The sequence below is a fragment of the Fusarium keratoplasticum genome, chromosome 1, assembly GCF_025433545.1.
Source record: "Fusarium keratoplasticum isolate Fu6.1 chromosome 1, whole genome shotgun sequence".
In the NCBI taxonomy this organism is placed as follows: Eukaryota; Fungi; Ascomycota; class Sordariomycetes; order Hypocreales; family Nectriaceae; genus Fusarium; species Fusarium keratoplasticum.
The window spans coordinates 1,837,132-1,851,411 of record NC_070529.1 but is presented as its reverse complement, the minus strand read 5'-3'; the positions used below and the strand labels follow the sequence as shown (position 1 = coordinate 1,851,411).

The 14,280-nt window shown below is 53.5% G+C and overlaps 5 protein-coding genes across 5 annotated transcripts; 4 read left to right on the top strand and 1 right to left on the bottom strand.

Annotated features, from left to right (window-relative positions):
• Positions 1 to 561: 561 nt before the first annotated feature.
• Positions 562 to 2,261, top strand: NCS57_00055200 (uncharacterized protein; the record flags this gene model as incomplete). Its single annotated transcript, XM_053050637.1, has 3 exons — positions 562 to 727; positions 776 to 1,289; positions 1,337 to 2,261. 3 exons carry the CDS (start codon positions 562 to 564, stop codon positions 2,259 to 2,261), a joined length of 1,605 nt encoding a protein of 534 aa, XP_052919152.1.
• A 169-nt stretch (positions 2,262 to 2,430) lies between these two features.
• NCS57_00055100 (uncharacterized protein) lies at positions 2,431 to 4,281 on the bottom strand (the record flags this gene model as incomplete). The annotated part of the gene is made up of 4 exons (XM_053050636.1): positions 2,431 to 2,688; positions 2,751 to 3,901; positions 3,954 to 3,987; positions 4,045 to 4,281. The coding sequence occupies 4 exons, from the start codon at positions 4,279 to 4,281 to the stop codon at positions 2,431 to 2,433; spliced, it is 1,680 nt and encodes a 559-aa protein (XP_052919151.1).
• Positions 4,282 to 6,812: 2,531 nt separating this feature from the next.
• On the top strand, positions 6,813 to 7,621 carry NCS57_00055000 (uncharacterized protein; the record flags this gene model as incomplete). Its single annotated transcript, XM_053050635.1, has 3 exons — positions 6,813 to 6,949; positions 6,998 to 7,063; positions 7,120 to 7,621. The coding sequence occupies 3 exons, from the start codon at positions 6,813 to 6,815 to the stop codon at positions 7,619 to 7,621; spliced, it is 705 nt and encodes a 234-aa protein (XP_052919150.1).
• Positions 7,622 to 8,732: 1,111 nt separating this feature from the next.
• Positions 8,733 to 12,105, top strand: NCS57_00054900 (RIC1 domain-containing protein; the record flags this gene model as incomplete). The annotated part of the gene is made up of 3 exons (XM_053050634.1): positions 8,733 to 9,122; positions 9,175 to 11,343; positions 11,392 to 12,105. 3 exons carry the CDS (start codon positions 8,733 to 8,735, stop codon positions 12,103 to 12,105), a joined length of 3,273 nt encoding a protein of 1,090 aa, XP_052919149.1.
• A 632-nt stretch (positions 12,106 to 12,737) lies between these two features.
• Positions 12,738 to 13,778, top strand: NCS57_00054800 (Casein kinase II subunit beta; the record flags this gene model as incomplete). Its single annotated transcript, XM_053050633.1, has 3 exons — positions 12,738 to 12,797; positions 12,993 to 13,256; positions 13,311 to 13,778. The coding sequence occupies 3 exons, from the start codon at positions 12,738 to 12,740 to the stop codon at positions 13,776 to 13,778; spliced, it is 792 nt and encodes a 263-aa protein (XP_052919148.1).
• Between the last annotated feature and the right edge of the window lie 502 nt (positions 13,779 to 14,280).

Below are 14,280 nucleotides of genomic sequence, written 5' to 3'. Positions count from 1 at the left end.
GCAGATGATAACAATACAGCCCACAACGACTACACTTTGGACAAAATCAATCAATGCCATCAAATCCCATTCTAACCTCAAGGTAGAGAAGCCGTTTACCCCGCCATCTGATCTGATCTCAAACCCTACCGCACACCCATGGCCATATGCATCCCATCCCCAACCGAGACCCCTCCCCCTCAGCCAAAAAGCGCCTCGGCAAAAGCCAGCCTCTTCCCCCGCAACTTCGTGTCCATAGCCAAGAACATCTGAAAAAAAAAGTGACGTCTTTGCTCAATTTCTATTTGCAGCGTTTGCGGTGACTCGGTTCATCTCGACGTATCCGATGGAGGGCGGCATCTCGTGGGGATAGGCTGGGGCTGCTGCAGATCCTGTTACACTGCTTTTTACTCTTCCCCGGATTATTGAGGTCAGGTCAATGATATTTATGTACATGCCTAGTTCCCACTTTGTTGTTGTTTTCATCCTTTCCTCAAAGCTTGTTATACATCAATTGGCTCTTGGCTTAATTGAGCTGTCATCTTGTTCTTAAGCGGCCTTGTCAAGTAACATCAAATCATCATGGGTCTTGTCGAAGCCTTTCTAGAGCAGGCCTCTTTCAAGGCCATCTTTCTCATCGCTGCCGCCTTCTATACCATCTATTACATCGGATGCCGCATAGACGAGCATATACGGATCCGTCGTCTCGGGCGCTATGGGCCGTATCTCAGAACTTACGCTCCATGGGGTAAGTGAGTCTTCTTTCACATTGACCTCTCCTAACCTCTCCTCCCAGGCCTAGACCGCATGGTCAAGTTCGTCTACGCGACGGCGAAGCACCGAAACATGGAGGTCTGGCGTGACACCATCTTTGGCGCTCACAACTCATGGACCGTCGAATCGCGGTTCCTGGGCGTTCGCACCATCTTCACTGCCGACCCTTCAAACGTCAAGGCTATCCTCGCGACGCAGTTCGGCGACTACGGTAAGGGCGAGCCCTTTCACCGCGAATGGAGCGACTTTCTAGGTGACAGTATCTTCACCACCGATGGTGCCAAGTGGCATGCCAGCCGGCATCTCATCCGACCACAGTTCACCAGAGACCGCGTGAGCGACCTACACTGCTTCGAGTCGCATGTTCAGACGCTGTTCAAGGCCATTGCCAATGGAGGGCCGCTACTAGGTGAGGCTCAGGTTGTGGACATGGATAGTGTGGATGGAAAGGAGCTGGATATCAGTGATCTCTTCTTTCGCTTCACTCTTGATGTGACGACCGAGTTTCTCCTAGGTTCAGACATCAAGTCTCTAACGTAAGTACACAACTATAAAGAATATACCCCACCACTGACACATGCAGAAACCCAAAGCAAGAGTTCGCAGAGGCCTTCAACGAGATCCAGCACATCCAAAACGTCGTCGCCCGCACCGGCAAGCTCCGCCACTTCTATCCCAAGCCCCGCTTCTGGCACTGTCTCGGCGTCGTCGACAACTTTATCAACAAGTACATTGACCGGGCGCTGCGCCTGAGCCCCGAGGAACTCGCCTCCAAGTCAAAGGACGACCACGGCTACACGTTTCTACACGCCCTGGCCGGCTTCACGCGAGACCGCAAGGTTCTCCGTGATCAGATCATCGCCGTGCTCCTTGCTGGTCGTGATACTACCGCTTCGACATTGTCGTGGGCTCTCTATGAGCTTGGTCGTTATCCTCATGCTGTCGCCAAGCTGCGTGCTGAGATCCTGTCTACCGTGGGCCCGAACGAGACTCCGACGTATGAGCATCTTAAGAACATGCCCTACCTCAAATCGATCCTCAACGAGACTCTCCGTCTATATCCATCCGTTCCTTTCAACGTCCGCATAGCTCTCAAAGACACGACCCTCCCCCGAGGTGGTGGCCCTGACGGCTCCGAACCCCTGCCCGTCCTCAAAGACTCTCCCGTGGCATACTCGACGCTCGTAATGCAGCGCCGCTCAGATCTATATCCCCCCGTGTCAGAGAAGTTTGCCGATCCTCAGATATTCAGCCCGGAGCGGTGGGCACACTGGTTCCCCAAGCCTCACGACTACATCCCCTTCAACGCGGGCCCGCGTATCTGCATCGGCCAGCAGTTCGCCCTGACCGAGATGAGCTACACCCTCTGCCGCATGTTTCAGAGGTACGAGCGCGTCGTGAGCTACATGAAGGAAGTCGATGGTGGAAAGCCGCTGCTCAAGGCGGATATTGTGCTGTCGCCGGGGCAGGGTGTCAAGGTGGCTTTCTGGGAGGCGGCTCGCGCGTGAGGTTCGAATTGATTCTTGACATGATTCAGAGCGAGAGTATTTTGGGAAGCTTCAGGTTTTTTTTTTCACCGTGTAAACTTGCTAAATGCGTCGCCACTGTTAACCCCTATTCAATGTTGAGTCCAATAACTCCCCAACATATTTCAACTCATCTCTCACCAAGCCCATTCTACTTTCTTCCAAAACTATCTTTCACGGCCTTGCCGAATCTCTCGATAGCCTTGTTCATGTTCTCAGGTGTCGCCGAGGCGTAGGTAGCTCGGAAGTACAACCCAGGTGGCGGCTTATCCTTCTCGGTCAGGAACCAAGAGCCTCTGGCAACGAGGACGCCGCTCTCGATGCAAGAGTTGAAGATTTCCTCCTCGATATCTATGATGCTGCGTTCTCCAGCTTGAGGGTGCTTAGTGTGATCAACTTTCAACCACATCTACAGATCATGTTAGTCAAGTCTCGCTCAAAATGAGTGTGTATATACTCAGGGGCACTTACAAACATGCCAGCCGCAGGAGGAGTCCAGCTCACGAGGTCACTCGGAAGATGATCCTCACAAGCAGCAAGCAGAGCATTTCGCCTCTTGGTGTACTCCAGCCGCAAGTTCATCAACCACCGCAGATAGCCCTCATGTCCCCACGTCTCGTCCAGCAGCTTATACAGAATAACCTGGGAGAAACCGCTAGGTCCTTGGCTGGCGACCTCTGCGTGTCGGACGTACCGCTCAACGATCTGCGCGGATGCCGTAATCCATCCGAGGCGTGATCCCGGCACGAGAACCTTGGAGAACGAGTCCATACGCATCACACGCCCGTCGACGTCGATGCTCAGCAGCGAGGGGATGAGCGAGGAGACAAACTCCTCGACAGTCTTGGGCGGTGGCACGTCGGGCTGGTCGCGTCCCGTGTACGGCTGCATCTGGAGGAAGTAGTACGGCTCGTCCTCGATGATATATAGGTCGTGCTTCTGTGCCACGGCATAGATGGCTTTTCGTCGTTCTGTTCCCTGAGTCGCTCCTGTGGGGTTCTGTCCCGAAGGAACCGTGTAAAGCAAATGAGGTTTTCGTGCTCCTCGCTCCTTGGCATCCCAGTTAGACAGGAGCTCATCCATGCGCTCAGGGATAAGGCCCTCTTCGTCAATGGCAACACCAAAGGCCTTTACACCCAGGGGTCCAACCGTCTCGAGAGCTGTTGAGAAGCTAAAGTCTTCGGTCAGAATAGAGTCACCCCGGTCCTTGTCACAGAACATGCGAAGCGCCTCCTCCAAGGCTCCCGTGCTACCGATAGTCTGGCAGACCTGCCAGTCCGCATACGGGGGCTTATACACAATCTCAGTATGCTCCGTCAGGTACCGCATCATCTGAGGGGATCCCGTGGCCTGACCGTAATTGCATGCAATGGACAGGTCATAGGTGCCGTCGCGGTCTCTAACGTCGTATTTTCCAATAGTAACCGTCTGTCCCGACTCTTGTGTTTCCTTTTCAGAGAAGTTGGGAGCCACGGGCACTTTGAAACCGAGCTCTGCAAAGGGGAACACCTCACTTGAGGGAAGACCGCCGCCGAGTGAGATGAGGCCAGGCTTCTTCATGTGGCGAGCAGCTTGCTTGAGAGTGCAAGGCCCTCGTATGCTGCTCTCGTGGCTTAAATGACCTATTATTTGATGTAAACCATTGCCTCTAAAAGTTTCCTAGTTTATACATACTATCCCATCTCTTAGACTTGGGCAAACCGGTTGTCTATGGTATCGGGATAAGCCTCCGATGCTCAAATCGGTGACACTCATGGCAACTCACCGGCCCCTTAAACATGTCGCTATCCGAAGCAGCCGCAACTCCAGCAACCAGCTTCCCTGCCTTGGCCCGCCTCGCTTTGACCTCGTCAATGGCCGAGAGCTGCTGCGAGTTGTCATAGTGAGCTGGGCGAGCAGCCGGTGCGGCCTCGGCACTCGACAGATGCTGAGACTTGGCGTGGAACAGGCGACTGTAACCAGCTATGGGCCGAAGCCTCGCCGCTCTCGTGGCCAGGAGCATTGCGCCGAGCGTCGACTCCGGCGGAGGTGATAAGTAGTTGAAGCGAAGGGCGGGGGTCGTGTAGCGTATAAGTGGAGAGGATCTTGTCACGTCTAGGCAGATATCTTGACTAAGTATTGAAGAAACCAAATATCGTCTTCAATGACTAACGAGTTGAGTTGTTGTAGACGGTCAGTCAAGGTCACCTACAAAGATAGCGCCCTACAAAGAGGGTCGTCTTAATAATCGCCTATCTGCCGGACCCGGACGCACCTTTGATAACAGGCCGGTGCCGGACGCGACCTCCGACCGCTCTTAGCCGGCTGTATCCTTGTCGATTTCCCCGGCAGTGGGGCCCCCGATCCTCTGGAATTCGCCTACCCTACACCGGGACCACGGACCCGAGCGGGGTTTCAAGGTCACTGGGTTTCACCACGTGAGCAGCTGATGCTTTATGGTTGTTTAATTATTACGTACAACTTCCGTCGACCGCCCGCTCGCTCAGTCGAGTTGTCGTTGTGCGAGAGCCCTTGTCTATCGTCTTAGGATTGGGCGCGCCTTATACCTTGTCAAGCTACGCCCCATGACATATGTCACAACTGACGTCTCCATTCCACAACGACATGAGCCAATGTCTGACAAGGAGAGCTTTCCCCGCAGAATACAACGATCCACCCGGAAGCACCGAACTGTCCGGCATCGCACAGAGAGATAACGAGAACTGGTGGAGATATGAGGACATGCAGGTGGATGGATACTCACTACTGTTCCAAAGATACTGAGATTTGCGAAATCCTATGTTGGATTGTCTCTGTGAGGGGTAGCTAGTTTAGTCGTTGCTCGTATCTCATCAAGCCCCTATGTTTTTTCCCTTTTGCCCAAGTTTTTGCTACATGAAGTATCTGATGAAACCCGTGATGAATGTATGCAAGAAAGCAAGAACAAAGAAAACCCCGCTTTACATGGCTATGTAGTTGTGAGAGCCTAGAGCGACTCAACCTGTCTCTCATGGAAGCACATACTGAATACGGAGACAAATGACACTGGCAAACATGGCCAGACATGTCGCCCACGACACATGAACGAGTAGGATGTAGTCGGCACTTGCCCCGGTGCATTTCCCCAGCACAGCTCCTAGAGATACGCAGGCTGCGAAGATAAAGGGCTGGTAGGGGTCTAGAAACCGTCGCCTGTGAAGAAATGAGGCGATCGAACAACCATAAACGAGACAAGCTGTAAGCGCCAACCACTGTGATGGCTGAGCAAGAACATCGACTCGTGCTGCTTGAGGCCAGGCCTGGCAATATTGATGTTAGTCAGATGGCACATCTGGGAACGGATAGACATGTATGGCTAATGTCCTGTGCTTCGAGGCAAGCTGCTAGGATAGCCATAACCAATAACCATGCCATTCCCCAGCGCAACTCACTATATATGTTGGGTGGAACTGCCGCATATAGGCAGACATGATCCAGGAACTGAGAGTCGCCGGCACCAGTTCGACCAACTCGGTAACGAGCTGATAGACTGAAACATGCTGGCTGGTCTCTTTGTTGTGGAACGCAGGCTGGTCGTTTGGCTGAATGGTCATGAATTCGGACTTGTTGCGTCAGCTGACGTCGAGCACAAGTGACAGTAGAGAATTGCCAGACAAGATATCTCGATTTGCTTTTTACCGCAGTAAATTGAAAAGTCTCCATTTTCGAGCCGATATAAAACGTTTATATCTTCCAATGCTCGTCCGAGGTTTCGAGTTCGGCTGACTTAATTGCCTCGTGAATCGGATAACACACCGAGTAAGATGGCAGGCCTCAATACGTCTGCACAACCCTGGTCGTTTCGTAACTAGGGAGAAGGATTAACAGCGTGAAGGCCAAAATCTTTCCCGAACGGGCCTTGGTGTGACTGAGACACCGTGAACAGCATAATCTATCCGCCTCACCGTCAAGATCCCTGGCGATTCGTTTGATGCATGTGTGCCCAAACCGTCGGCCCGACGGGGTTGAAAATAGATGGTTAGGCGTACTAGATCTCAACTTTGCTGGTAACTCATAAGCCAACCGTTTCCGCCTCGGCGACGTTAGCCCAGTTGCAACTCAACTCCAACTGTGCCTGTCCCAAATGAGCCCCGACAGCCTCATAATCGGTACATACCTACGTTGGGTACTGATAGCGTCCAGGCCCAATTGCCTCGCTATGCGTGTCCAACGCACTCACACCTCTGGTCTGCAGACCATGGGTGGCGGTCTCAGGTGCTCTCCACCCAGTCAATCTGGTGATGCTGTTGCTTGGAACCAAGTCGAGAGGTCTGCCGTCTTGTTTAGTAAAGCGGTTAGATAGACTCGCCAGAATTCGCCGGTCAGCCTCCATCCAATTCTGGCTGTACTTTGTGCCATAAAAGACGCCTTAGGCCCTTATCAGCGACCTGAGTCTTGCCACACACGTAGCTCATCAGTTTCTCCTGGGCCGACATGTCAATATAGGCATGTCGACAACGGTTCCTTGGTCGCCCTCTTCGCCAACCTCCCCCACGCTTCGAACCACTTGACACAATGCCAGGCCTCACCGAAAGGATGGGCGGTGGCCTTCGGAATACCTTGCAGCATGTGTCTGTGATTCTCCCTGCCGGGACACTTTTGGGTGCGGCAATCGCCCTGAGTCTACCCCGGCAGAACGATCTCAGTGCAGTGTGAGTAAACGCAAGCTTCATGGTGGCTCCTAGAACTGACCGTGTTAGCACCGTGATACTCCTGTTTGTCTCTGGAGCAGTCTCTGTGCTCCTGTACAGGAATACGTTTCAACAGTGAGCGTGGTCTCCTGGCTAGAGTTGGAGTTGGGAGCTGACTAGGACCGCTGCAGAGTTCGACTCGGTCGTGTTGCCCCTGTGGTTGCCTTCGCCTTCATCGCCTCTCGTTCGCAGCCCCTATTGAAGTCTCTATCGTTGGTGGACGAGGTAATCTCGTACATTCAATACCTTGCATTGTGCGTGATCATCATCACCTATGCAGTTGCCAGGGGAAGACCAAATGCGATTCCGCGAACACAGCAAACTGAGGACATTGCCAATGAGGAGATGAACTCCCTGACACCAGGTGTCAGGTCACAGCCAGGCACTTCCGAGTCGAGTGTCAGTGATCCTCCTGAAACGAAGTCAGACCTTGATTTCCTCCTATTTGGGCACATGGAAGGACAAAAGTTGCAGCCTCACGGCTCCGCAGGCAGCGAGGTCTCAACTCCCACCCTCTCTCCGGATTCTAGGGTTGATGCGGTGCGGATCTTGGAGATTATTGGATGGGTCGAAACCGTGGTTGAGGCAAGTTCTGGCCAAGAAGATGAGGCGATAATCAGACCTCAAGTATAAGTCGAACAGGCCAGCCCAAGTGGGATGTGGTTCTGTAACCATGGACAGTCTTGAGCTCCAGCTCAGCATCGGGACGAGTCGCGCAAGTGAGAGCCACTCCGGTGCCTTCAGGATTCTTTGGCCCACGATTTTTCTACCCCTGGACATCTCTGAACATTTTGTGATGACATACCATTTGGTCGAGTATGTCACCGTTTTGCCCTTGGCTGGATCCTTTCTTTCTCCACAATAGACTGTCGCGGCTCGAAGCATGAACTTGGAATGCGGTTTTGGGGTGGTCTCTGTCATTGTGTGCAGCAACATACCTGGAAAGAAGTATACACGGAAAAGGCATATTGGATTTCTCCTATTGTTCTCACTGCTTCCTGTTTGAACCAAAAGTTACCAGATGAAAGGGAAACTGGCCCGCCAGAGGAACTGCATTTGTTGCATTTAAACATTTCATTTTGTCGCGTTGTTAATCTTGCAGGATCTTTGGAGGACGACAAAAATGGTAGCACAGGAGGGAGTTTCTCATTGTATCCGCGGATGTGGGAGATGAAGGACGGTCATTAATAAGAGACGGACAGGCATCTTCGGGATAGACGAGCCAATGTAGCAATAACTGTTGATTGATGACGAATAATCTGGATGATGAGAAAGAAAAGTTTGATGCCACGCTGCAGTGATGAATCTAGAATTTTGACATACACGGAGTAGAGTCTGATGTGTTTTTGTTTTGTCAGGAGCAACCTACCTAGATGGATTGATTGATTGACCAGGATAAGAAGGAACTGACAGTCTGACACCCAGGAACAAGGTGCAAGGATCAAGCCAAGCGACTTATGTAATCCACCGGAGACATACCACCGCCAATGAGGCTGTACAATGACAGCACCCCCAGGAGCTGGCCCGCGACACTGAGATAACCTACTAACCTCCATCCATACCTACGGAACCTCCCTCGTATCCTTTCCCGCGCAAACCTCAAGCCAATGGCCCCGGGAGACTATTCTCGAGCCAGCGTACAGGGTCATGTTTGAGCCCCTGCTGCTGCAAGACATTTCAAATCAAAGCGCTACGCCCTTGAAGCGTTGCGCATCTACACCCAGCTGAGGAGCTAGCTGCCGCCATGTATTGGCCCATTGGAACTCCTCGTATCCATGCTACCAGCAGCAGTCGAGCTCCCGCCTTCAAGCTAGTCGTCTCCAATGATGGCCTCACGAGCCCTTCCGAGTCCAGTTTAACCGCTTCACCTGGTCTTGCCAGCACCCAGCCCCGCGGCCACACCCTCGATGATCTCGATTCCCTCCCCCCGCCGACGCCAGTAACGCCTGTGACACCAGGAGTCCGACCTGTCGAGCACGATGATTACACGACGAGCCGACCGCAGCCGTCTCTGGAAGGCGCCGATGCCGACGGGATACCAATAAAAGATCCTATTCTGGCCCTTCGCGTCTCTCGCTCCGGGCACTTGTTTGCCGTCATCACAACCACCTCCATCACCATCTGGCAGACAAAGGTGCGATCGCGAGGTCATATTTTCTTTAAGCCGGCATGACTGACCCATGCAGCCCGCTGTTATTCTCGCTGTCGTCGTGCGATCCGATTATTCCCTCGAAACATACGGCAAGAATGTCGACCTCTTGCTCCGACCCGACTCGGCCATTCTCGTCATACACACCGACCAGGGCTACCTCATCACCTACTCTCTAGCCACCGATTCTGATTCGCGCGTATACAAACCTCATTTCGCAAACTACCATAATGTTCAGCGACGAAGACAGAGCCTCATCGGAGGCCTCGCTGGGCTGCCTCCTGAGCAGATCCTATGGGGCGCTGGCGAAGGACCAGGGGTCCGCGACCTGAGCGTCCGCTTTAGGATGGTTATCAAGGTCGATGCTGGTATCGAAAGTGCACTGGCCCTCGACGATGAGTTGGTGGTAGCCACGAGAAAACCAGCCGCAGTTCAATGCATTCGCTGGACACCTGATAGTACCGGAAGCCAGACGAGGACCGAGATCATCAGCCGAATGGGTTGGGTTGAGAAGAAGGCCACTATTGTCGAGATGACGCATGATCGCCCTATGAATCTGCTCACCTGGATCACTAGCAGCGGGCGAGCTTATGCTGTTCAGCGCTACAATCACCACGGAGACTCTAATCAGGCAGACGACGCGGATGCTAAACGGTTGTTCAAAGGCCACTGTTTCCATGTCCCGAAAGGTCATCACGACCGTGCTGTTGCAGCCGTCATAAACGCACGGTTTTCCCTCATTGCCGTGGGATGTTGCGATGGCACAGTGCAAGTCTATTCCGTCCGGGACTATTCTGGCAACATTCCTCACTCGCATACCCACAAGATCCCTGTATCACCATCTTCCTCGGGCCCGTTTACCAGCTTGAGTTACTCCCCCGATGGTTACTGCCTGTTCGCAGGTTTCAAAAAGGGATGGTCAACCTGGAGCATGTTTGGCAAGCTTGGGAGCCATAGCTTCAGCTCAGAAGAGACTGCGTCTCGAGCCAACGGAGAGGAGTGGCTTTCTGGAGTTTCTGGAGCCACATGGGTAGGGGGAGGCTCCGAGATTCTAATGATAGGCCACCGGCATGAAGCCATCTGGTCACTCGAAATGGCTAAGAATGCCGTCACTGGGTGTTACAACGAGGCCAACGTTTTTCGGACGGTACTACAGACGCCGTCAAGCGTCATGGTCTACAGAGGTTACGACGTGCCGGATCTTACTAGTATCTCAGCCGAGCCCTTCCTGTGGCATACAGCAAAAATCCCTGCAACTTATCTCCTGAACCAGTGGCCAATCCGGCAAACCGTCATCTCGTCGGATGGTCGATACGTTGCCGTGGCTGGTCGTCGTGGACTTGCTCATTACAGCGTCAACAGTGGCCGATGGAAGACGTTTGCCAACGAGGCGATGGAGAACGAGTTTCAGGTCAGAGGAGGCATGTGCTGGCATCAACACATCCTCGTGGCCGCAGTTGAGGCTAACAGAACATTTGAACTGCGGCTTTTCTCTCGGGAGACGGGACTCGATTCGTCTCAAATTCTTCATAAGCAAACAATCCCGGCTCCGGTGGTGCTCGTGACCACCTCTGGAGAGGACTCGCTCCTCGTCTACACCTACGAGAACCTATTATACCACTTTATCTTCACACCCCATGGTGGTTCGGTACGACTCATTCAAGTGGGTCAGATTGCCTTCCATGGCATTGTTAGATCTCCAGCTCGAGTCCGAGGCTTGAGCTGGATACTACCGGATACCCAGTTGACAGATGGGGATCCTTCCCAAGACGTGGCAGTGGCGTCGGTGATTTTCCTTGTTGATGGGAAGCTCGTGCTGCTGCGGCCCTCATTAAACGACGAGGGCCAGTTGAAGTATGACATGCGGGTAATTGCACAGAATGTGGAATACCATGCCAGCATGCGAGACCAGCCGCTGCGAAACGCCAATCGCCAGCTGGAGGACACTCCTCCGCGGAACGGACCGTCAGTTCTGCGAGATTCTCTCTGGGTGTTTGATGGGATGGAGCTCAAGGCCTGGCCGAACATTAACGATGTGCTTGAAGCAGCAGGGGACAACAACAGGGAGCCGCCGACTCCAGTGTCGGTACCGGTTGACTTTTATCCTCTTTCGGTCCTTCTCGAGAAGGGCATCGTGCTGGGAGTCGAGTCAGATCTGGTCCAGCGTCGCGATGTGAACTTTTCCTATTTCCACTTCACAATCAGGGTATGTTTAACCGTTCACTATTTCTGAGCCACAGCTAATCATTCACAGACACACCTCGTACTCCCGGACCTGCTTCGCTTCTACCTCCGCCAAAGCAGATCAGTTGAGGCGGCACATCTTGCCCAGCAGTACCAAGAACTCGAGTACTTTGCACACGGCCTCGAGATTCTACTACATCGCGTGTTGGACGAAGAGGTGGACACATCGCCGAAGCCTGCGGACGCCGTCCTACCTCGTGTACTATCACTCCTGTCGTCCTTCAAAGAGTATCTTGACATCGTGCTACAGTGCACACGCAAGACCGAAGTGCGGCAGTGGAAGACGCTCTTTGCGTACCTCCCTCCGGCGCAGGAACTCTTTGAAGAATCCCTTCAAAGGGGCTCGCTGAAGACGGCTGGAGGATATCTCATTGTGTTACATACATTGGACGAACTGGGTTCGTCAACCGAACAATCTGTGCGACTATTGTCTCGGGCGATGCGGGAGGGAGACTGGGAACTATGCAAGGAGCTTGCCCGGTTTTTGGCAGCCATGGACGAGACGGGTGAGACGTTGCAAGAGGCCATGAGGATGGTGGAGGTGGTGCTACGGCAAGATTCGGGCCAGGACAGTATAGGAAGTCGGCTACAGATTCCATCGACACGGACGGTGAACGGTGGAGGGAGCGGAATGACGAGTGGCGATGAGGACGGCACTTCGGAGTCGGACAGACGCTCAGCCAGCGACGGAGGCAGTATTGCTTCAACGATCAGCGCGCCGTAGATGATGGAACGGCCTTTGGATTATATTTCGGGAATGTTTTTCAGCCATGGGAGTTTGTCATGTTGGGAGCAGGCTGGGTAGGTTTGTATCTGGGAGGTTAGGCATGACTTGCATATCGCGATATGTGATGTTACTACTGCCACTGCTTTGAGTAGATGCTACAAAAAGAGGTAGATGGGTTATTTATAGATGACGATTCTGCTTATTGGAGACAGACCTTGTTTGGTGTCGTGCTTGTAAGTGGTGATGATTCCATGGTGTTGAGGTACGTACCCCTCCCAGTCACGTTACCTTACCTTTCCGTCAAGGTTAAGTCTCGGTGGTGAAGCAGAGCAACCCCACCAAGCCCAGACCCAGACCACGAGCGACGACGGTGACCCAGCCCCAGCCAAAGCCAAAACCAGCAGGGAATAGATAACGCCTCTTGATCTTGCTTGACTTGCCTGCGACGCCTCTCGTTTGCCCTCGTTTTTGTCGTCGCCGCCACATATATCGCCTTGCGCCCTCTGCCCGCCGAATCTTGCCTACGCCTCCGACGTCCCAGCCTGTTCTGTTGTTTCGCTCGCCGCCGAGCGATGGTCGCTCGTTTTTGAGCCTCCTTTGATCAACCTCTTCCTTCTCTCGAGCCCAACATGATGGATGACTACGTTAGCGAGTCCGATAGCGACTACACGAGCTATTGGCGAGACTGGGTGAGTGATGGGACAGGATAGTCAATGGCCGTCGTTACCGATTGTGCGGTCTCACGCGCTTTCTCGACGCCGCTAGCCGTGATCCTCGGCGACAAAGGATTTGTTTGATGGAAGAAATGTCGTCGAGGATGGCGGGGTCGGGGGGAAATACACGACGCACGGCTTCTTTTTTTCTTTGATCCACGGGCTAACCAGGATGTTGTTTGTGCGCAGTTCATCTCTTCGAGGGGCAACGAGTACTTTTGCGAAATCGACGAAGACTACCTCACCGACAGGTTCAACTTGACGGGCCTTAACACGGAAGTCCAGTATTACCAGTATGCCTTGGATCTCGTCACCGATGTCTTTGACCTCGAGTGCGACGATGAGATGCGCGAGGCCATCGAGAAGTCAGCGAGGCACCTCTACGGCCTCGTGCATGCCCGGTATATTGTCACCACAAGAGGCTTGACAAAAATGGTACTCCATACCCAACGACCTTTCTATAAGACCGACCGCTGACATTTAAAACAGCTCGACAAGTATAAGAAGGCCGAGTTTGGAAAGTGTCCTCGCGTCATGTGCCACTCGCACCCTCTCCTCCCCATGGGTCTCTCGGACGTGTCCAACCTCAAACCAGTCAAGCTCTACTGCGCGCGTTGCGAGGATATCTACAACCCCAAGTCGTCGCGCCACGCTGCTATCGACGGCGCCTACTTTGGCACCTCGTTCCACAACATCCTCTTCCAGGTCTACCCGGCCCTCATCCCCACCAAGAGCGTCGTCCGCTACGTCCCCCGCGTCTACGGCTTCAAGGTCCACGCCTCGGCCGCCCTGATCCGCTGGCAGAGTGTCAAGCGCGACGACATGCGCCGCCGCCTCCGCAAGCTCGAGATCGACACGGGGTTCCGTGATGAGATGGAAGAGGAAGAAGATGATGAGGAAGAGGATGTCGAGTTTGAAGGCATAGATGGCCGGATGGCTGTTGTGGAAGGCCTATAGGAGCGACTGCGCACCGCAGGGTACCTCAGACGCACTTGGCAGGAAGACAAGAAGTAGTACTTGGACGACTCTGAGGCCATGGATGCTCGCATGACCCTCGTGTGGCGCCTCTAGGAACGATGGTGCCTACTGAGGGCCAGGAGAAGAAGGCAACGCATGGCAAGCCGGAATATAGCACGTCTCGCAGCGAGGGCTTGTCTCAAGCGTCTGCTGGCGGTAGTGGGCCGCAGCGCAAGACGAGCCAGGCTGGCCTAAGAGAGCCTCGTCCACTTGCCTCCCCCGACATCCGCGTGGACAGATCTCCCTACTGAAGACTCTTCGGTTCCGTCTTGTTATGCTGTTGGTTGGTTCTGGATCGGCGTTTAGCGGCAAGACATGGGGGGCTGGGCTGGGCTGGGCTGGCTGGTATAAACCAGAGTACGACATAGGTTTTTGAATTATAGCTGTTAAATAAGAAGCGATGTTGATTTCTTCAGCCTGTTTAATAATTCGTTTCCATAGC